The 26,002-nt window shown below is 43.2% G+C and overlaps 1 protein-coding gene across 1 annotated transcript in view; it reads left to right on the top strand.

Annotated features, from left to right (window-relative positions):
• dnah5l (dynein, axonemal, heavy chain 5 like) overlaps positions 1-26,002 on the top strand; it is a 114,294-nt gene that overhangs the window by 31,192 nt on the left and 57,100 nt on the right. The window contains exon 13 of the mRNA XM_020494398.2: positions 17,757-17,938. Coding sequence (XP_020349987.1) covers positions 17,757-17,938 — 182 coding nt within the window. The remainder of the gene's footprint in view (positions 1-17,756; positions 17,939-26,002) is intronic.

The following is a 26,002-nucleotide window of genomic DNA, read 5'->3' as shown; positions in this document are numbered from 1 at the left end:
ACAGTATGTGGTGGGATGTACATACAGTATGTGGTGGGATGAACAGACATTATGGACAGTATGTGATGGGATGAACAGACATTATGGACAGTATGTGATGGGATGAACAGACATTATGGACAGTATGTGATGGGATGAACAGACATTATGGACAGTATGTGATGGGATGAACAGACATTATGGACAGTATGTGGTGGGATGTACATACAGTATGTGGTGGGATGAACAGACATTATGGACAGTATGTGGTGGGATGAACAGACATTATGGACAGTATGTGATGGGATGAACAGACATTATGGACAGTATGTGGTGGGATGAACAGACATTATGGGCAGTATGTGATGGGATGTACATACAGTATATGATGGGATATACAGACATTATGGACAGTATGTGGTGGGATGAACAGACATTATGGACAGTATGTGATGGGATGAACAGACATTATGGACAGTATGTGGTGGGATGAACAGACATTATGGGCAGTATGTGATGGGATGTACATACAGTATATGATGGGATATACAGACATTATGGACAGTATGTGGTGGGATGAACAGACATTATGGACAGTATGTGATGGGATGAACAGACATTATGGACAGTATGTGATGGGATGAACAGACATTATGGACAGTATGTGGTGGGATGTACATACAGTATGTGGTGGGATGAACAGACATTATGGACAGTATGTGGTGGGATGAACAGACATTATGGACAGTATGTGGTGGGATGAACAGACATTATGGACAGTATGTGGTGGGATGTACATACAGTATGTGATGGGATGAACAGACATTATGGACAGTATGTGGTGGGATGTACATACAGTATGTGATGGAATGTACAGACATTATGGACAGTATGTGGTGGGATGTACATACAGTATGTGATGGGATGAACAGACATTATGGACAGTATGTGGTGGGATGTACATACAGTATGTGATGGAATGTACAGACATTATTGACAGTATGTGGTGGGATGAACAGACATTATGGACAGTATGTGATGGGATGAACAGACATTATGGACAGTATGTGGTGGGATGTACATACAGTATGTGGTGGGATGAACAGACATTATGGACAGTATGTGGTGGGATGAACAGACATTATGGACAGTATGTGGTGGGATGAACAGACATTATGGACAGTATGTGGTGGGATGTACATACAGTATGTGATGGGATGAACAGACATTATGGACAGTATGTGGTGGGATGTACATACAGTATGTGATGGAATGTACAGACATTATGGACAGTATGTGGTGGGATGTACATACAGTATGTGATGGAATGTACAGACATTATTGACAGTATGTGGTGGGATGTACATATAGTATGTGATGGAATGTACAGACATTATGGACAGTATGTTGTGGGATGAACAGACATTATGGACAGTATGTGATGGAATGTACAGACATTATGTGGTGGGATGTACATACATTATGGACAGTATGTGGTGGGATGAACAGACATTATGGACAGTATGTGGTGGGATGAACAGACATTATGGACAGTATGTGATGGGATGAACAGACATTATGGACAGTATGTGGTGGGATGAACAGACATTATGGACAGTATGTGGTGGGATGTACATACAGTATGTGGTGGGATGAACAGACATTATGGACAGTATGTGGTGGGATGAACAGACATTATGGACAGTATGTGATGGGATGAACAGACATTATGGACAGTATGTGGTGGGATGTACATACAGTATGTGATGGAATGTACAGACATTATGGACAGTATGTGGTGGGATGTACATACAGTATGTGATGGAATGTACAGACATTATTGACAGTATGTGGTGGGATGAACAGACATTATGGACAGTATGTGATGGGATGAACAGACATTATGGACAGTATGTGGTGGGATGTACATACAGTATGTGGTGGGATGAACAGACATTATGGACAGTATGTGGTGGGATGAACAGACATTATGGACAGTATGTGGTGGGATGAACAGACATTATGGACAGTATGTGGTGGGATGTACATACAGTATGTAATGGGATGAACAGACATTATGGACAGTATGTGGTGGGATGTACATACAGTATGTGATGGAATGTACAGACATTATGGACAGTATGTGGTGGGATGTACATACAGTATGTGATGGAATGTACAGACATTATTGACAGTATGTGGTGGGATGTACATATAGTATGTGATGGAATGTACAGACATTATGGACAGTATGTGATGGGATGAACAGACATTATGGACAGTATGTGGTGGGATGAACAGACATTATGGGCAGTATGTGATGGGATGTACATACAGTATATGATGGGATATACAGACATTATGGACAGTATGTGGTGGGATGAACAGACATTATGGACAGTATGTGATGGGATGAACAGACATTATGGACAGTATGTGGTGGGATGAACAGACATTATGGGCAGTATGTGATGGGATGTACATACAGTATATGATGGGATATACAGACATTATGGACAGTATGTGGTGGGATGAACAGACATTATGGACAGTATGTGATGGGATGAACAGACATTATGGACAGTATGTGATGGGATGAACAGACATTATGGACAGTATGTGGTGGGATGTACATACAGTATGTGGTGGGATGAACAGACATTATGGACAGTATGTGGTGGGATGAACAGACATTATGGACAGTATGTGGTGGGATGAACAGACATTATGGACAGTATGTGGTGGGATGTACATACAGTATGTGATGGGATGAACAGACATTATGGACAGTATGTGGTGGGATGTACATACAGTATGTGATGGAATGTACAGACATTATGGACAGTATGTGGTGGGATGTACATACAGTATGTGATGGGATGAACAGACATTATGGACAGTATGTGGTGGGATGTACATACAGTATGTGATGGAATGTACAGACATTATTGACAGTATGTGGTGGGATGAACAGACATTATGGACAGTATGTGATGGGATGAACAGACATTATGGACAGTATGTGGTGGGATGTACATACAGTATGTGGTGGGATGAACAGACATTATGGACAGTATGTGGTGGGATGAACAGACATTATGGACAGTATGTGGTGGGATGAACAGACATTATGGACAGTATGTGGTGGGATGTACATACAGTATGTGATGGGATGAACAGACATTATGGACAGTATGTGGTGGGATGTACATACAGTATGTGATGGAATGTACAGACATTATGGACAGTATGTGGTGGGATGTACATACAGTATGTGATGGAATGTACAGACATTATTGACAGTATGTGGTGGGATGTACATATAGTATGTGATGGAATGTACAGACATTATGGACAGTATGTTGTGGGATGAACAGACATTATGGACAGTATGTGATGGAATGTACAGACATTATGTGGTGGGATGTACATACATTATGGACAGTATGTGGTGGGATGAACAGACATTATGGACAGTATGTGGTGGGATGAACAGACATTATGGACAGTATGTGATGGGATGAACAGACATTATGGACAGTATGTGGTGGGATGAACAGACATTATGGACAGTATGTGGTGGGATGTACATACAGTATGTGGTGGGATGAACAGACATTATGGACAGTATGTGGTGGGATGAACAGACATTATGGACAGTATGTGATGGGATGAACAGACATTATGGACAGTATGTGGTGGGATGTACATACAGTATGTGATGGAATGTACAGACATTATGGACAGTATGTGGTGGGATGTACATACAGTATGTGATGGAATGTACAGACATTATTGACAGTATGTGGTGGGATGAACAGACATTATGGACAGTATGTGATGGGATGAACAGACATTATGGACAGTATGTGGTGGGATGTACATACAGTATGTGGTGGGATGAACAGACATTATGGACAGTATGTGGTGGGATGAACAGACATTATGGACAGTATGTGGTGGGATGAACAGACATTATGGACAGTATGTGGTGGGATGTACATACAGTATGTAATGGGATGAACAGACATTATGGACAGTATGTGGTGGGATGTACATACAGTATGTGATGGAATGTACAGACATTATGGACAGTATGTGGTGGGATGTACATACAGTATGTGATGGAATGTACAGACATTATTGACAGTATGTGGTGGGATGTACATATAGTATGTGATGGAATGTACAGACATTATGGACAGTATGTTGTGGGATGAACAGACATTATGGACAGTATGTGATGGAATGTACAGACATTATGTGGTGGGATGTACATACATTATGGACAGTATGTGGTGGGATGAACAGACATTATGGACAGTATGTGGTGGGATGAACAGACATTATGGACAGTATGTGATGGGATGAACAGACATTATGGACAGTATGTGGTGGGATGAACAGACATTATGGACAGTATGTGGTGGGATGTACATACAGTATGTGGTGGGATGAACAGACATTATGGACAGTATGTGGTGGGATGAACAGACATTATGGACAGTATGTGATGGGATGAACAGACATTATGGACAGTGTGTGGTGGGATGTACATACAGTATGTGATGGAATGTACAGACATTATGGACAGTATGTGGTGGGATGTACATACAGTATGTGATGGAATGTACAGACATTATTGACAGTATGTGGTGGGATGTACATATAGTATGTGATGGAATGTACAGACATTATGGACAGTATGTGGTGGGATGAACAGACATTATGGACAGTATGTGATGGGATGAACAGACATTATGGACAGTATGTGGTGGGATGAACAGACATTATGGGCAGTATGTGATGGGATGTACATACAGTATATGATGGGATATACAGACATTATGGACAGTATGTGGTGGGATGAACAGACATTATGGACAGTATGTGATGGGATGAACAGACATTATGGACAGTATGTGATGGGATGAACAGACATTATGGACAGTATGTGGTGGGATGTACATACAGTATGTGGTGGGATGAACAGACATTATGGACAGTATGTGGTGGGATGAACAGACATTATGGACAGTATGTGGTGGGATGAACAGACATTATGGACAGTATGTGGTGGGATGTACATACAGTATGTGATGGGATGAACAGACATTATGGACAGTATGTGGTGGGATGTACATACAGTATGTGATGGAATGTACAGACATTATGGACAGTATGTGGTGGGATGTACATACAGTATGTGATGGGATGAACAGACATTATGGACAGTATGTGGTGGGATGTACATACAGTATGTGATGGAATGTACAGACATTATGGACAGTATGTGGTGGGATGTACATACAGTATGTGATGGAATGTACAGACATTATTGACAGTATGTGGTGGGATGAACAGACATTATGGACAGTATGTGATGGGATGAACAGACATTATGGACAGTATGTGGTGGGATGTACATACAGTATGTGGTGGGATGAACAGACATTATGGACAGTATGTGGTGGGATGAACAGACATTATGGACAGTATGTGGTGGGATGAACAGACATTATGGACAGTATGTGGTGGGATGTACATACAGTATGTGATGGGATGAACAGACATTATGGACAGTATGTGGTGGGATGTACATACAGTATGTGATGGAATGTACAGACATTATGGACAGTATGTGGTGGGATGTACATACAGTATGTGATGGAATGTACAGACATTATTGACAGTATGTGGTGGGATGTACATATAGTATGTGATGGAATGTACAGACATTATGGACAGTATGTTGTGGGATGAACAGACATTATGGACAGTATGTGATGGAATGTACAGACATTATGTGGTGGGATGTACATACATTATGGACAGTATGTGGTGGGATGAACAGACATTATGGACAGTATGTGGTGGGATGAACAGACATTATGGACAGTATGTGATGGGATGAACAGACATTATGGACAGTATGTGGTGGGATGAACAGACATTATGGACAGTATGTGGTGGATGTACATACAGTATGTGGTGGGATGAACAGACATTATGGACAGTATGTGGTGGGATGAACAGACATTATGGACAGTATGTGATGGGATGAACAGACATTATGGACAGTATGTGGTGGGATGTACATACAGTATGTGATGGAATGTACAGACATTATGGACAGTATGTGGTGGGATGTACATACAGTATGTGATGGAATGTACAGACATTATTGACAGTATGTGGTGGGATGTACATATAGTATGTGATGGAATGTACAGACATTATGGACAGTATGTGGTGGGATGAACAGACATTATGGACAGTATGTGATGGGATGAACAGACATTATGGACAGTATGTGGTGGGATGAACAGACATTATGGGCAGTATGTGATGGGATGTACATACAGTATATGATGGGATATACAGACATTATGGACAGTATGTGGTGGGATGAACAGACATTATGGACAGTATGTGATGGGATGAACAGACATTATGGACAGTATGTGATGGGATGAACAGACATTATGGACAGTATGTGGTGGGATGTACATACAGTATGTGGTGGGATGAACAGACATTATGGACAGTATGTGGTGGGATGAACAGACATTATGGACAGTATGTGGTGGGATGAACAGACATTATGGACAGTATGTGGTGGGATGTACATACAGTATGTGATGGGATGAACAGACATTATGGACAGTATGTGGTGGGATGTACATACAGTATGTGATGGAATGTACAGACATTATGGACAGTATGTGGTGGGATGTACATACAGTATGTGATGGGATGAACAGACATTATGGACAGTATGTGGTGGGATGTACATACAGTATGTGATGGAATGTACAGACATTATGGACAGTATGTGGTGGGATGTACATACAGTATGTGATGGAATGTACAGACATTATTGACAGTATGTGGTGGGATGAACAGACATTATGGACAGTATGTGATGGGATGAACAGACATTATGGACAGTATGTGGTGGGATGTACATACAGTATGTGGTGGGATGAACAGACATTATGGACAGTATGTGGTGGGATGAACAGACATTATGGACAGTATGTGGTGGGATGAACAGACATTATGGACAGTATGTGGTGGGATGTACATACAGTATGTGATGGATGAACAGACATTATGGACAGTATGTGGTGGGATGTACATACAGTATGTGATGGAATGTACAGACATTATGGACAGTATGTGGTGGGATGTACATACAGTATGTGATGGAATGTACAGACATTATGGACAGTATGTTGTGGGATGAACAGACATTATGGACAGTATGTGATGGAATGTACAGACATTATGTGGTGGGATGTACATACATTATGGACAGTATGTGGTGGGATGAACAGACATTATGGACAGTATGTGGTGGGATGAACAGACATTATGGACAGTATGTGATGGGATGAACAGACATTATGGACAGTATGTGGTGGGATGAACAGACATTATGGACAGTATGTGGTGGGATGTACATACAGTATGTGGTGGGATGAACAGACATTATGGACAGTATGTGGTGGGATGAACAGACATTATGGACAGTATGTGATGGGATGAACAGACATTATGGACAGTATGTGGTGGGATGTACATACAGTATGTGATGGAATGTACAGACATTATGGACAGTATGTGGTGGGATGTACATACAGTATGTGATGGAATGTACAGACATTATTGACAGTATGTGGTGGGATGAACAGACATTATGGACAGTATGTGATGGGATGAACAGACATTATGGACAGTATGTGGTGGGATGTACATACAGTATGTGGTGGGATGAACAGACATTATGGACAGTATGTGGTGGGATGAACAGACATTATGGACAGTATGTGGTGGGATGAACAGACATTATGGACAGTATGTGGTGGGATGTACATACAGTATGTGATGGGATGAACAGACATTATGGACAGTATGTGGTGGGATGTACATACAGTATGTGATGGAATGTACAGACATTATGGACAGTATGTGGTGGGATGTACATACAGTATGTGATGGAATGTACAGACATTATTGACAGTATGTGGTGGGATGTACATATAGTATGTGATGGAATGTACAGACATTATGGACAGTATGTGGTGGGATGAACAGACATTATGGACAGTATGTGATGGAATGTACAGACATTATGTGGTGGGATGTACATACATTATGGACAGTATGTGGTGGAATGAACAGACATTATGGACAGTATGTGATGGGATGAACAGACATTATGGACAGTATGTGGTGGGATGAACAGACATTATGGACAGTATGTGGTGGGATGAACAGACATTATGGACAGTATGTGGTGGGATGAACAGACATTATGGACAGTATGTGGTGGGATGTACATACAGTATGTGGTGGGATGTACATACAGTATGTGGTGGGATGTACATACAGTATGTGGTGGGATGAACAGACATTATGGACAGTATGTGATGGGATGAACAGACATTATGGACAGTATGTGGTGGGATGAACAGACATTATGGACAGTGTGGTGGGATGAACAGACATTATGGACAGTATGTGGTGGGATGAACAGACATTATGGACAGTATGTGGTGGGATGTACATACAGTATGTGGTGGGATGTACATACAGTATGTGGTGGGATGTACATACAGTATGTGGTGGGATGTACATACAGTATGTGGTGGGATGAACAGACATTATGGACAGTATGTGATGGGATGAACAGACATTATGGACAGTATGTGATGGGATGAACAGACATTATGGACAGTATGTGATGGGATGAACAGACATTATGGACAGTATGTGATGGGATGAACAGACATTATGGACAGTATGTGATGGGATGAACAGACATTATGGACAGTATGTGATGGGATGAACAGACATTATGGACAGTATGTGATGGGATGAACAGACATTATGGACAGTATGTGATGGGATGAACAGACATTATGGACAGTATGTGATGGGATGAACAGACATTATGGACAGTATGTGATGGGATGAACAGACATTATGGACAGTATGTGGTGGGATGTACATACAGTATGGACAGTATGTGGTGGGATGAACAGACATTATGGACAGTATGTGATGGGATGTACATACAGTATGTGATGGGATGAACAGACATTATGGACAGTATGTGGTGGGATGAACAGACATTATGGACAGTATGTGATGGGATGTACATACAGTATGTGATGGGATGAACAGACATTATGGACAGTATGTGGTGGGATGAACAGACATTATGGGCAGTATGTGATGGGATGTACATACAGTATGTGATGGGATATACAGACATTATGGACAGTATGTGGTGGGATGAACAGACATTATGTGGTGGGATGTACATACAGTATGTGATGGGATGAACAGACATTATGGACAGTATGTGGTGGGATGTACATACAGTATGTGATGGAATGTACAGACATTATGGACAGTATGTGGTGGGATGTACATACACTATGTGATGGAATGTACAGACATTATTGACAGTATGTGGTGGGATGTACATATAGTATGTGGTGGGATGAACAGACATTATGGACAGTATGTGGTGGGATGAACAGACATTATGGACAGTATGTGGTGGGATGAACAGACATTATGGACAGTATGTGGTGGGATGAACAGACATTATGGACAGTATGTGGTGGGATGAACAGACATTATGGACAGTATGTGGTGGGATGTACATACAGTATTTGGTGGGATGTACATACAGTATGTGGTGGGATGTACATACAGTATGTGGTGGGATGTACATACAGTATGTGGTGGGATGAACAGACATTATGGACAGTATGTGATGGGATGAACAGACATTATGGACAGTATGTGGTGGGATGAACAGACATTATGGACAGTATGTGGTGGGATGAACAGACATTATGGACAGTATGTGGTGGGATGAACAGACATTATGGACAGTATGTGGTGGGATGTACATACAGTATGTGGTGGGATGTACATACAGTATGTGGTGGGATGTACATACAGTATGTGGTGGGATGAACAGACATTATGGACAGTATGTGATGGGATGAACAGACATTATGGACAGTATGTGATGGGATGAACAGACATTATGGACAGTATGTGATGGGATGAACAGACATTATGGACAGTATGTGATGGGATGAACAGACATTATGGACAGTATGTGATGGGATGAACAGACATTATGGACAGTATGTGGTGGGATGTACATACAGTATGTGGTGGGATGAACAGACATTATGGACAGTATGTGGTGGGATGAACAGACATTATGGACAGTATGTGATGGGATGAACAGACATTATGGACAGTATGTGGTAGGATGAACAGACATTATGGGCAGTATGTGATGGGATGTACATACAGTATATGATGGGATATACAGACATTATGGACAGTATGTGGTGGGATGAACAGACATTATGGACAGTATGTGATGGGATGAACAGACATTATGGACAGTATGTGATGGGATGAACAGACATTATGGACAGTATGTGATGGGATGAACAGACATTATGGACAGTATGTGGTGGGATGTACATACAGTATGTGGTGGGATGAACAGACATTATGGACAGTATGTGGTGGGATGAACAGACATTATGGACAGTATGTGGTGGGATGAACAGACATTATGGACAGTATGTGGTGGGATGTACATACAGTATGTGATGGGATGAACAGACATTATGGACAGTATGTGGTGGGATGTACATACAGTATGTGATGGAATGTACAGACATTATGGACAGTATGTGGTGGGATGTACATACAGTATGTGATGGAATGTACAGACATTATTGACAGTATGTGGTGGGATGTACATATAGTATGTGATGGAATGTACAGACATTATGGACAGTATGTTGTGGGATGAACAGACATTATGGACAGTATGTGATGGAATGTACAGACATTATGTGGTGGGATGTACATACATTATGGACAGTATGTGGTGGGATGAACAGACATTATGGACAGTATGTGGTGGGATGAACAGACATTATGGACAGTATGTGATGGGATGAACAGACATTATGGACAGTAGGTGATGGGATGAACAGACATTATGGACAGTATGTGATGGGATGAACAGACATTATGGACAGTATGTGATGGGATGAACAGACATTATGGACAGTATGTGATGGGATGAACAGACATTATGGACAGTATGTGGTGGGATGAACAGACATTATGGACAGTATGTGGTGGGATGTACATACAGTATGTGGTGGGATGAACAGACATTATGGACAGTATGTGGTGGGATGAACAGACATTATGGACAGTATGTGATGGGATGAACAGACATTATGGACAGTATGTGGTGGGATGTACATACAGTATGTGATGGAATGTACAGACATTATGGACAGTATGTGGTGGGATGTACATACAGTATGTGATGGAATGTACAGACATTATTGACAGTATGTGGTGGGATGAACAGACATTATGGACAGTATGTGATGGGATGAACAGACATTATGGACAGTATGTGGTGGGATGTACATACAGTATGTGGTGGGATGAACAGACATTATGGACAGTATGTGGTGGGATGAACAGACATTATGGACAGTATGTGGTGGGATGAACAGACATTATGGACAGTATGTGGTGGGATGTACATACAGTATGTGATGGGATGAACAGACATTATGGACAGTATGTGGTGGGATGTACATACAGTATGTGATGGAATGTACAGACATTATGGACAGTATGTGGTGGGATGTACATACAGTATGTGATGGAATGTACAGACATTATTGACAGTATGTGGTGGGATGTACATATAGTATGTGATGGAATGTACAGACATTATGGACAGTATGTGGTGGGATGAACAGACATTATGGACAGAATGTGATGGAATGTACAGACATTATGGACAGTATGTGATGGGATGAACAGACATTATGGACAGTATGTGATGGGATGAACAGACATTATGGACAGTATGTGATGGGATGAACAGACATTATGGACAGTATGTGGTGGGATGTACATACAGTATGGACAGTATGTGGTGGGGATGAACAGACATTATGGACAGTATGTGATGGGATGTACATACAGTATGTGATGGGATGAACAGACATTATGGACAGTATGTGGTGGGATGAACAGACATTATGGACAGTATGTGATGGGATGAACAGACATTATGGACAGTATGTGATGGGATGAACAGACATTATGGACAGTATGTGATGGGATGAACAGACATTATGGACAGTATGTGATGGGATGAACAGACATTATGGACAGTATGTGATGGGATGAACAGACATTATGGACAGTATGTGATGGGATGAACAGACATTATGGACAGTATGTGGTGGGATGTACATACAGTATGGACAGTATGTGGTGGGATGAACAGACATTATGGACAGTATGTGATGGGATGTACATACAGTATGTGATGGGATGAACAGACATTATGGACAGTATGTGGTGGGATGAACAGACATTATGGACAGTATGTGATGGGATGTACATACAGTATGTGATGGGATGAACAGACATTATGGACAGTATGTGGTGGGATGAACAGACATTATGGGCAGTATGTGATGGGATGTACATACAGTATGTGATGGGATATACAGACATTATGGACAGTATGTGGTGGGATGAACAGACATTATGTGGTGGGATGTACATACAGTATGTGATGGGATGAACAGACATTATGGACAGTATGTGGTGGGATGTACATACAGTATGTGATGGAATGTACAGACATTATGGACAGTATGTGGTGGGATGTACATACACTATGTGATGGAATGTACAGACATTATTGACAGTATGTGGTGGGATGTACATATAGTATGTGGTGGGATGTACATACATTATGGACAGTATGTGGTGGGATGAACAGACATTATGGACAGTATGTGGTGGGATGAACAGACATTATGGACAGTATGTGGTGGGATGAACAGACATTATGGACAGTATGTGGTGGGATGAACAGACATTATGGACAGTATGTGGTGGGATGTACATACAGTATGTGATGGAATGTACAGACATTATGGACAGTATGTGGTGGGATGAACAGACATTATGGACAGTATGTGATGGAATGTACAGACATTATGGACAGTATGTGATGGGATGAACAGACATTATGGACAGTATGTGATGGGATGAACAGACATTATGGACAGTATGTGATGGGATGAACAGACATTATGGACAGTATGTGGTGGGATGTACATACAGTATGGACAGTATGTGGTGGGATGAACAGACATTATGGACAGTATGTGATGGGATGTACATACAGTATGTGATGGGATGAACAGACATTATGGACAGTATGTGGTGGGATGAACAGACATTATGGACAGTATGTGATGGGATGAACAGACATTATGGACAGTATGTGATGGGATGAACAGACATTATGGACAGTATGTGATGGGATGAACAGACATTATGGACAGTATGTGATGGGATGAACAGACATTATGGACAGTATGTGATGGATGAAACAGACATTATGGACAGTATGTGGTGGGATGTACATACAGTATGGACAGTATGTGGTGGGATGAACAGACATTATGGACAGTATGTGATGGGATGTACATACAGTATGTGATGGGATGAACAGACATTATGGACAGTATGTGGTGGGATGAACAGACATTATGGACAGTATGTGATGGGATGTACATACAGTATGTGATGGGATGAACAGACATTATGGACAGTATGTGGTGGGATGAACAGACATTATGGGCAGTATGTGATGGGATGTACATACAGTATGTGATGGGATATACAGACATTATGGACAGTATGTGGTGGGATGAACAGACATTATGTGGTGGGATGTACATACAGTATGTGATGGGATGAACAGACATTATGGACAGTATGTGGTGGGATGTACATACAGTATGTGATGGAATGTACAGACATTATGGACAGTATGTGGTGGGATGTACATACACTATGTGATGGAATGTACAGACATTATTGACAGTATGTGGTGGGATGTACATATAGTATGTGGTGGGATGTACATACATTATGGACAGTATGTGGTGGGATGAACAGACATTATGGACAGTATGTGGTGGGATGAACAGACATTATGGACAGTATGTGGTGGGATGAACAGACATTATGGACAGTATGTGGTGGGATGAACAGACATTATGGACAGTATGTGGTGGGATGTACATACAGTATTTGGTGGGATGTACATACAGTATGTGGTGGGATGTACATACAGTATGTGGTGGGATGTACATACAGTATGTGGTGGGATGAACAGACATTATGGACAGTATGTGATGGGATGAACAGACATTATGGACAGTATGTGGTGGGATGAACAGACATTATGGACAGTATGTGGTGGGATGAACAGACATTATGGACAGTATGTGGTGGGATGAACAGACATTATGGACAGTATGTGGTGGGATGTACATACAGTATGTGGTGGGATGTACATACAGTATGTGGTGGGATGTACATACAGTATGTGGTGGGATGAACAGACATTATGGACAGTATGTGATGGGATGAACAGACATTATGGACAGTATGTGATGGGATGAACAGACATTATGGACAGTATGTGATGGGATGAACAGACATTATGGACAGTATGTGATGGGATGAACAGACATTATGGACAGTATGTGATGGGATGAACAGACATTATGGACAGTATGTGGTGGGATGTACATACAGTATGTGGTGGGATGAACAGACATTATGGACAGTATGTGGTGGGATGAACAGACATTATGGACAGTATGTGATGGGATGAACAGACATTATGGACAGTATGTGGTGGGATGAACAGACATTATGGGCAGTATGTGATGGGATGTACATACAGTATATGATGGGATATACAGACATTATGGACAGTATGTGGTGGGATGAACAGACATTATGGACAGTATGTGATGGGATGAACAGACATTATGGACAGTATGTGATGGGATGAACAGACATTATGGACAGTATGTGATGGGATGAACAGACATTATGGACAGTATGTGGTGGGATGTACATACAGTATGTGGTGGGATGAACAGACATTATGGACAGTATGTGGTGGGATGAACAGACATTATGGACAGTATGTGGTGGGATGAACAGACATTATGGACAGTATGTGGTGGGATGTACATACAGTATATAATGGGATGAACAGACATTATGGACAGTATGTGGTGGGATGTACATACAGTATGTGATGGAATGTACAGACATTATGGACAGTATGTGGTGGGATGTACATACAGTATGTGATGGGATGAACAGACATTATGGACAGTATGTGGTGGGATGTACATACAGTATGTGATGGAATGTACAGACATTATGGACAGTATGTGGTGGGATGTACATACAGTATGTGATGGAATGTACAGACATTATTGACAGTATGTGGTGGGATGAACAGACATTATGGACAGTATGTGATGGGATGAACAGACATTATGGACAGTATGTGGTGGGATGTACATACAGTATGTGGTGGGATGAACAGACATTATGGACAGTATGTGGTGGGATGAACAGACATTATGGACAGTATGTGGTGGGATGAACAGACATTATGGACAGTATGTGGTGGGATGTACATACAGTATGTGATGGGATGAACAGACATTATGGACAGTATGTGGTGGGATGTACATACAGTATGTGATGGAATGTACAGACATTATGGACAGTATGTGGTGGGATGTACATACAGTATGTGATGGAATGTACAGACATTATTGACAGTATGTGGTGGGATGTACATATAGTATGTGATGGAATGTACAGACATTATGGACAGTATGTTGTGGGATGAACAGACATTATGGACAGTATGTGATGGAATGTACAGACATTATGTGGTGGGATGTACATACATTATGGACAGTATGTGGTGGGATGAACAGACATTATGGACAGTATGTGGTGGGATGAACAGACATTATGGACAGTATGTGATGGGATGAACAGACATTATGGACAGTAGGTGATGGGATGAACAGACATTATGGACAGTATGTGATGGGATGAACAGACATTATGGACAGTATGTGATGGGATGAACAGACATTATGGACAGTATGTGATGGGATGAACAGACATTATGGACAGTATGTGGTGGGATGAACAGACATTATGGACAGTATGTGGTGGGATGTACATACAGTATGTGGTGGGATGAACAGACATTATGGACAGTATGTGGTGGGATGAACAGACATTATGGACAGTATGTGATGGGATGAACAGACATTATGGACAGTATGTGGTGGGATGTACATACAGTATGTGATGGAATGTACAGACATTATGGACAGTATGTGGTGGGATGTACATACAGTATGTGATGGAATGTACAGACATTATTGACAGTATGTGGTGGGATGAACAGACATTATGGACAGTATGTGATGGGATGAACAGACATTATGGACAGTATGTGGTGGGATGTACATACAGTATGTGGTGGGATGAACAGACATTATGGACAGTATGTGGTGGGATGAACAGACATTATGGACAGTATGTGGTGGGATGAACAGACATTATGGACAGTATGTGGTGGGATGTACATACAGTATGTGATGGGATGAACAGACATTATGGACAGTATGTGGTGGGATGTACATACAGTATGTGATGGAATGTACAGACATTATGGACAGTATGTGGTGGGATGTACATACAGTATGTGATGGAATGTACAGACATTATTGACAGTATGTGGTGGGATGTACATATAGTATGTGATGGAATGTACAGACATTATGGACAGTATGTGGTGGGATGAACAGACATTATGGACAGTATGTGGTGGGATGAACAGACATTATGGACAGTATGTGGTGGGATGTACATACAGTATGTGGTGGGATGAACAGACATTATGGACAGTATGTGGTGGGATGAACAGACATTATGGACAGTATGTGATGGGATGAACAGACATTATGGACAGTATGTGGTGGGATGAACAGACATTATGGACAGTATGTGATGGGATGAACAGACATTATGGACAGTATGTGAGGGGATGAACAGACATTATGGATGGTATGTGGTGGGATGAACAGACATTATGGACAGTATGTGGTGGGATGTACATACAGTATGTGGTGGGATGAACAGACATTATGGACAGTATGTGATGGGATGATCAGACATTATGGACAGTATGTGGTGGGATAAACAGACATTATGGACAGTATGTGGTGGGATGTACATACAGTATGTGATGGGATGAACAGACATTATGGACAGTATGTGGTGGGATGAACAGACATTATGGACAGTATGTGATGGGATGAACAGACATTATGGACAGTATGTGGATAGAATGTGTAGTATATCTGAGGAATAGTATATGTACAGCAATAGTTAAATAGGGTGGCCTTGGGCAGGGTACCGTGTGGAGGCTGGCTAGTGATAGCTATTTAACAGTATAATGGCTTTAGGATCAAATCTGTTTTTCAGTGATATCAGGGTGGGTGGAAATATGCAATAAGACTATATATTCTGAGAGCTTCTAAGGCTAGAAATTCTAATGCTTATGACTTTAACCATTCAGATGAAAGCTTTTGCAAAGTGCAAACAGTCCTCACAGCCTTTGCTCATGTATGTTTATATGCAGATCCTTGGAACTGTGCATGCCACAAACAAACATAAGATATAAGACGACAATACTAAAACGCTGCACCTGTATGTGTACGACCAATTAGACAAGACATGTCATTCTTTATTACCTCTTTTAGACGACCATGTTGGAACACATTCCCAGACTGATGAACAGCATCCGTATGATCCACAGCATCTCCCAGTACTACAATACCTCAGAGAGAATGACCTCTCTCTTTGTCAAGGTCACCAACCAGATGATTACAACCTGCAAGGCCTACCTATGCCAGGACGTGGCCAAGGTCTGGGATCATGACAGGTATTTATCCAGATATAATCATATATGTGATCACTGAAGGAATTGAACCCACTGCCTAGGCATTGCTAGCAGCACACTCTTAGCAAATTAACCACACAGCTGGCTTTCATCCTCCCTGGTAGAAAATCAATGATGCTCTGGAATTTTTCTGGTCTGCTGAAGTTAACATGTATTACATGTCCTTAGCAGTGTTCCTGCCTGGTTGCTACAGAAACACGAGTGGACATTATTCATGTTTTAAACCTGTATTGTCATATTTATGACATGTTGCATTCTTAACATAAAACAATTCCCCTTGTTATACAATTTATATATATATATATATATATATATATATATATATATATATATATATATATATATATATACAGTGGGGGTGTCAGGACCCGGTTACGAACTCGGGACTCCGGTGTGAGAAACAGTCACTTAGTAAACTGAGACACTAATAGTCGGCAGAACCCAGAAGATGAGGCAGACACAGCAGCACTAGAGACGGTGATTTAATAAAGAAAAAAGGAAAAGATCTTCAGGCAAAAATACAAATCCACAAAGTCAAAAGTAATTCCAAGAGAAAAAATGTATATCCTCCAAGACACAAGGAAAATCCACAAAGTGGTAAGAACAGCAGGGAAAAAACAAACCTCAAAAGAATAATAAACGAGAATAAAACCAGAGTACCTCAAGTTCACAGCATGGCTGGGGCTGGGTGCTAACATACAAACACAGAGCAAAGAACTGAGGAAAACTAAGGGTTTAAATACATTCAAGGGAAACGAGGCACAGGTGCAAATAATAACTGGGAACAAGGGAAAACAAATGGGTCAAAAAGCACAATGGGGGCATCTAGTGACCAAAACCGGAACAACCCTGGCCAAATGCTGACAGAATCCCCCCCCTAGGAACGGCTCCTGACGTTCCTACCAGCTTTCTCGGGGTGGAGGGCCCTGAACTGTCGAATGAGGTCAGGGTCCAGTATGTCTTTGGCAGGAACCCAGGAGCTCTCCTCGGGACCGTATCCTTCCCAGTCCACCAGATACTGCCAGGACCGCTGCACCCGGCGGGAATCCAGTATCCGATGGACGGTATAAGCCGGCTGGCCTCCGATGACACGGGGCGGAGGGGAGATCTGTCTGCCGGGACAAGGGGAGAAAAAACAACAGGTTTTAATAAGGAAATGTGAAATGTGGGATTAATCTTATATGATCTGGGTAAGTGTAGGCGGTATGAAACGGGGTTCACTCTCCTGGCAACCTTAAAGGGACCGATGTATTTCTGGGACAGCTTGCGAGACTCCACCCATAGCGGTAAGTTTTTTTGTGGAGAGCCAGACTCACTGGCCGGGGCGCAGGGTAGGCCCGGGACGGCGACGTCTGTTGGCTTGTTGTTGGTACCGCTGTGAGGAACGCAGAAGATTAAGACGGGTCTTCCTCCACGTAAGCCGACAGCGTCTGACGAACTTCAAGGCTGAAGGCACTCCGACTTCTGCCTCCTGGTCCGGGAACAATGGAGGGGCATAGCCAAACTGACTCTCGTGCGGGGACATACCAGTGGAGGAGGAACGCAATGTGTTGTGCGTGTATTCGGCCCAAACAATGAAGGACGACCATGTGGACGGGTTTAAGGGCCATACATCTGAAGGCGGTTTCCAGCTCTTGATTCATCCGCTCTGTTTAGCCGTTGTACTCTGGGTGGTACCCTGAAGATAGGGGCCACTGCCGGTTTATGAGTTGGCAGAAGGCCTTCCAAAACCTTGAGGCAAACTGGGGACCTCTGTCGGAAACCATATCTTGAGGAATGCCGAAGACTCGGAACACATGGTTAATTACCAACTCAGCCGTTTCCTTGGCAGAAGGTAACTTAGTCAGGGGGATGAACCTGGCCGCCTTAGAAAACCTGTCGATGATGACTAGGATAGTAGTATTACCATGGGACGGAGGAAGGCCAGTAATAGAGTCCAACGAGGTATGGGACCAGGGTCGGTGGGGAACCGGTATAGGGTGAAGGAGTCCTTGAGGGCGGAGGTGAGAAGATTTGCCCTGGCAGCACACGGGGCAGGCCTTGACGAAAGTGGCATCGTCTTCTTTTATGGTGGGCCACCAGAACATTCGCTGGATGAACTCCAAGGTACGACCTACGCCCGGGTGACAGGTGAGGCGAGAGGAGTTGCCCCACAGAAGGACCTGGGTCCTCGCTGCCTTGGGGACAAACAACCGATTGGCAGGACCTCCTTTCGGACCCGGTTTGATAGCTTGAGCTCGTCTCACGGTATCCTCAACTTGCCACGAGATCGGGGCCACGATCTTAGCAGCAGGAAGGACAGGCATGTCAGTGTCGTCTCGAATGGCAGGAGCGTAGACTCGGGACAAGGCGTCCGGTTTGAGATTCTTCGACCTGGGCCGATAGGTGACGATAAACTGGAATCGATTGAAGAAAAGAGACCATCGAGCTTGTCTGGAGTTCAACCACTTCGCCTGCTGGATATACTCCAGATTTTTGTGGTCCGTAAGCACTTGAAACGGGTGAGAAGCCCCCTCGAGCCAGTGTCTCCATTCCTTCAATGCCATCTTAACCGCTAGGAGTTCACAATCCCCCACATCGTAGTTCCTCTCGGCCGGGGTAAGCCGGTGTGAGAAGAAAGTGCAAGGGTGGAGCTTCTTGTCTTCACCCCTCAGAGACAGGACAGCTCCAACACCAACCTCTGATGCATCTACCTCCACCACAAAAGGTTAATCCGCAGTCGGTAGTGTCAGGATGGGAGCAGAGAGGATGCGCTGCTTGAGTCCTTGGAAGGCCGTCTCAGCTTCTTTTCCCCACAAAAACCTTGCGTTGCCACCCTTGGTAAAAGCTGAGAGAGGGGCTGCCACCAAGCTGAAGTTCTTGATGAACTTGCGGTAAAAGTTTGTGAAGCCCAGGAAACGCTGAACTTCCTTAACGGACTTGGGGGTGGGCCAATCCGCTACCGCCCCTACCTTCCTGGAGTCCATTTGGACTCGACCGGGTTCCACTACAAATCCCAGGAATTGTACTCGGGATGAATGGAATTCAAATGTTTCCCGCTTAACGTACAAATGGTTGTCTAGGAGGCATTTGAGTACTTGTCTGACATGCTTTGCAGCCAGGGCATTGGTCAGGCCGAAGGGCATCACCAAGTATTCGTAGTGACCAGTAGGCGTGTTGAAAGCTGTCTTCCACTCGTCACTGGGTCTGATCCGCACAAGATGGTATGCGTTCCGCAGGTCAAGCTTAGTGAAGACAACTGCTTCCTGGAGCAGCTCAAAGGCTGTGGCCATAAGGGGTAGCGGGTAGCGGTTACAGACGGTTATGGCATTTAGTCCCCGTTAGTCGATGCAAGGACGTAATCCACCGTCTTTTTTGGCCACAAAGAAAAACCCTGCTCCCGCCGGCGAGGTGGATGGACGCATGAGGCCTGCTGCCAGAGCGTCCTTGATGTAGGTATCCATAGCAGCTCGTTCGGGAGGAGATAGGGAAAGATCCGACCCCTGGGGGGGGCAGGTGCCCGGAAACAGGTCGATGGGGCAATCGTAAGGTCTATGGGGTGGTAGCATGGTGGCCTTCTGTTTGCTAAATACCATTTTGTGGTCATGGTAACACTCAGGAACTCGGGACAGGTCGATGGATTCTAGAGACTCGGGAGGAGAACTCGGGGAACTCGGAAAGATACAAGTGGCTTGGCATGTAGGACCCCACTGCTTGATAGTGCCCACAGACCAGTCGATGTGAGGGTTATGGCTGTGAAGCCAGGGTTATCCAAGGACGAGAGGGAACTCGGAACAGGAGATCAGATGACAGTTCACTTCCTGGTGTTGGGAAACTGAAAGTCGCAAGGGGGTAGTGACACGAGTGACAAGTCCAGATCCCAAAGGGCTTACATCCAATGTAGTAACTCTCATGGGGTCAATTAGAGGATTCAGAGGGAACGCCATTCTCCTTCGCCCAGACACCATCCATGAAGTTACCTGCGGCTCCAGAGTCTACCAAGGCTTGAAGGGGAAGCTCGTGGTTGTCCCAGGAAAGGGTGATTGGAATGAGCAGGTGGGAGTTGGATGGATGGGAGGAGGTTATGTTTCCCATTACAATCCTCCCAGGCCTGCACTGGACAGTGCGTTTCCCTGGAGCCCGGGACACGTGGAGCGGAAATGGCCCGGTTTGCCGCAATATAGACAGCATCAAGAATGCTGAGTTGCATCCAAAGAACACCATACCTACTGTGAAGCATGGGGGTGGAAACATCATGCTTTGGGGCTGTTTTTCTGCAAAGGGACCAGGACGACTGATCCGTGTAAAGGAAAGAATGAATGGGGCCATGTATCGTGAGATTTCCATCAGCAAGGGCATTGAAGATGAAACGTGGCTGTGTCTTTCAGCATGACAATGATCCAAAACACACCGCCCGGGTAACGAAGGAGTGGTCCTCCAGGTCCTGGAGTGGACTAGCCAGTCTCCAGATCTCAACCCCATAGAAAATCTTTGGAGGGAGTTGAAAGTCCGTGTTGCCCAAAACATCACTGCTCTAGAGGAGATCTGCATGGAGGAATGGGCCAAAATACCAGCAACAGTGTGTGAAAACCTTGTGAAGCCTTACAGAAAACGTTTGACCTCTGTCATTACCAGCAAAGGGTATATAACAAAGTATTGAGACATTTCTGTTATTGACCAAATACTTATTTTCCACCGTAATTTGCAAATAAATTCATAAAAAATCCTACAATGTGATTCTCTGGATTTTTTTTCTCATTTTGTCTGTCATAGTTGAAGTGTACCTATGATGAAAATTACAGGCCTCTCTCATCTTTTTAAGTGAGAGAACTTGCACAATTGGTGGCTGACTAAATACTTTTTTGCCCCACTGTATAAATTAGTATTACATTAGTCGTATTCTAAAATGGATTAAATAGTTTGTTCCCTCAACAATCTACACACAATACCACACAATGACAAAGCAAAAACAGGTTTTAAGAATCGCAAATGTATTAAAAATAAAAAACGTTAATAAAATATTTACATAAATATTCATACGCTTTGCTCAGTACTTTGTTGAAGCACCTTTGGCAGCTATTACAGCTTCAAGACTTCTTGTGTATAACACTACATGCTTGGCACACCTGTATTTGGTGAGTTTCTCCCATCCTTCTTGGCAGATCCTCTCAAGCTCTGTCAGGTTGGATGGGGAGCATTGCTGCACAGCTATTTTCAGGTCTCTACAGAGATGTTAGATCGGGTTCAAGTCCGGGCTCTGGCTGGGTCACTCAAGGACATTCAGAGACTGTCCCAAAGCCACTCCTGCATTGTCTTAGCTGTGTGCTTAGGGTCCTTGTCCTGTTGGAAGGTGAACCGTCACCCCAGTCTGAGGTCCTGAGAGCTCTGTAGCAGGTTTTCATCAAGGATCTCGCTGTTCTTTTCTCTGTTCATCTTTCCCTCAATCCCGACTGGTCTCCCAGTCCCTACCGCTGAAAAACATCCCCACAGCATGATGCTGCCACCACCATGATTTACCATAGGGATGGTGTCAGGTTTCCTCCAGACGTGACGTTTGGCGTTCAGGCAAAATAGTTCAATCCTGGTTTCATCAGACCAAATCAAAATCAAATCAAATCAAATGTATTTATATAGCCCTTCGTACATCAGCTGATATCTCAAAGTGCTGTACAGAAACCCAGCCCGGTGGGTAGAAGCACGGTGGCTAGGAAAAACTCCCTAGAAAGGCCAAAACCTAGGAAGAAACCTAGAGAGGAACCAGGCTATTTGGGGTGGCCAGTCCTCTTCTGGCTGTCCCGGGTGGAGATTATAACAGAACATGGCCAAGATGTTCAAATGTTCATAAATGACCAGCATGGTCGAATAATAATAAGGCAGAACAGTTGAAACTGGAGCAGCAGCACAGTCAGGTGGAAGTTGAAACTGGAGCAGCAGCATGGCCAGGTGGACTGGGGACAGCAAGGAGTCATCATGTCAGGTAGTCCTGGGGCATGGTCCTAGGGCTCAGGTCAGTTGAAACTGGAACAGCAGCATGGCCAGGTGGACTGGGGACAGCAAGGAGTCATCATGTCAGGTAGTCCTGGGGCATGGTCCTAGGGCTCAGGTCCTCCGAGAGAGAGAAAGAAAGAGAGAAGGAGAGAATTAGAGAACGCAGGACACCGAATAGGACAGGAGAAGTACTCCAGATATAGCAAACTGACCCCAGCCCCCCGACACATAAACTACTGCAGCATAAATACTGGAGGCTGAGACCAGAGAATCTGGAATCCTTTGGAATCCTTTGGGTGCCTTTTGGCAAACTCCAAGCAGGCTGTCATTGACCTTTTACTGAGGAGTGGCTTCCGTCTGGCCACTCTACCATAAAGGCCTGATTGGTAGAGTGCTGCAGAGATGGTTGTCATTCTGGAATGTTCTCCCATCTTCACAGAGGAACTCTGGAGCTCTGTCAGAGTGACCATCGGGTTCTTGGTCACCTCTCTGACCAAGGCCCTTCTCCCCCGCTTGCTCAGTTTGGCTGGGCGGTCAGCTCTAGGAAGAGTTTTGGTGGTTCCAGACTTCCATTTAAAAACGCTGAAGGCCTCTGTGTTCTTGCGGACATTCAATGCTGCAGACATTTTTTGGTACACTTTCCCCAGATCTGTGCCTCGACACAATCCTGTCTCTGAGCTCTACGGACAATTCCTTTGACCTTATGGCTTGGTTTATGTTCTGACATGCATTGTCAACTGTGGAACCTTATATAGACAGGTGTGTGCCTTAATGGAAACAGGATGCACCTAAGCTCAATTTCGAGTCTCATAGCAAAGGGTCTGAACACTTACAGTATGTAAATAAGGTATTTCTGTTTTTTTATTTTTAATACATTTGCAGACATTTCTAAAAACCTGTTCTCGTTTTGTCATTGTGCAGGATTGTGTGTAGATAAATGAGGAAAACATGTAATTTAATGAATTTTAGAATAAGGCTGTAACGTAACAAAATGTGGAAAAAGTGAAGGCGTCTGAATCCTTCCCAAATGCACTGTGTGTGTATGTATATATATTGGGGTCACTTAGAGGCCATTGTCATCTGATGCAGCACTCCATCACTCTCCTTCTTGTTCAAATAGCCCGTACACAGCCTGGAGGTGGATGTGTGATGGTGTGGGAGTAATTTGCTATTGACACAGTGAGTGATTTATTTAGAATTCAAGGCACACTTAACCAGCATGGCTACCACAGCATTCTGCAGTGATATACCATCCCATGTGGTTTACGCTTAGTGGGACTATAATTTGTTTTTCAACAGGGCAATGACCCTGTGTTAGGGCTATTTGACCAAGGTCTTTTTGAGGGCTATTTGAGTGCTGCACCAGATGACCTGGCCTCCACAATCACCCGACCTCAACCCAATTGAGATGGTTTGGGATGAGTTGGACTGCAGAGGGAAGGAAAAGCAGCCAACAAGTGCTCAGCATATGTGGAAACTCCTTCAAGACTGTCGGAAAAGCATTCCTCATGAAGCTGGCTGAGCGAATGCCAAGAGTTTGCAAGGCTGTCATCAAGGCAAATGGTGGCTAATTTGAAGAATCTAAAATATAAAATATATTCTGATTTGTTTAACTCTTTTAGATTACGACATGATTCCATATGTGTGTGACTGACTGTTTCATGTAGCTGTCTTATGTAGCAAAATATGAAATTGTGTTTTTTTACATTGGATAAAAGTAGAGACGCAACGCTACAAAATGGTATATCATACACTACAGTTGAGGAACAATGGGGAAGAAATTTGGCTTTGGAAGTTGATAAACGTGATAAACTATAACTAACCAAGCAAATAACTCTTTCTGTCAAAATTAGAAATGTGTAATATCTGAAAATGTATCTAGCTAGACTATCTTATACATCATTCATTGTTGGACGCGTCTCCTGTCGGATGCGATGATTGCCCTTAGTTTGAAGACGTAATCCAGAGACAGGTGTTTTTTCCATCTCCTTAGCTATCATACTCGAATTCCACTGATTTCAAAACTCAGTCCTCCAGAAAGCGATACATTTAAAAAAGCAGTGTTAGACAGGATTACCT

The sequence above is a fragment of the Oncorhynchus kisutch genome, linkage group LG11 (genome assembly GCF_002021735.2).
Source record: "Oncorhynchus kisutch isolate 150728-3 linkage group LG11, Okis_V2, whole genome shotgun sequence".
Lineage (NCBI taxonomy): Eukaryota > Metazoa > Chordata > Actinopteri > Salmoniformes > Salmonidae > Oncorhynchus > Oncorhynchus kisutch.
This window is presented reverse-complemented; position numbering and strand designations above follow the sequence as displayed.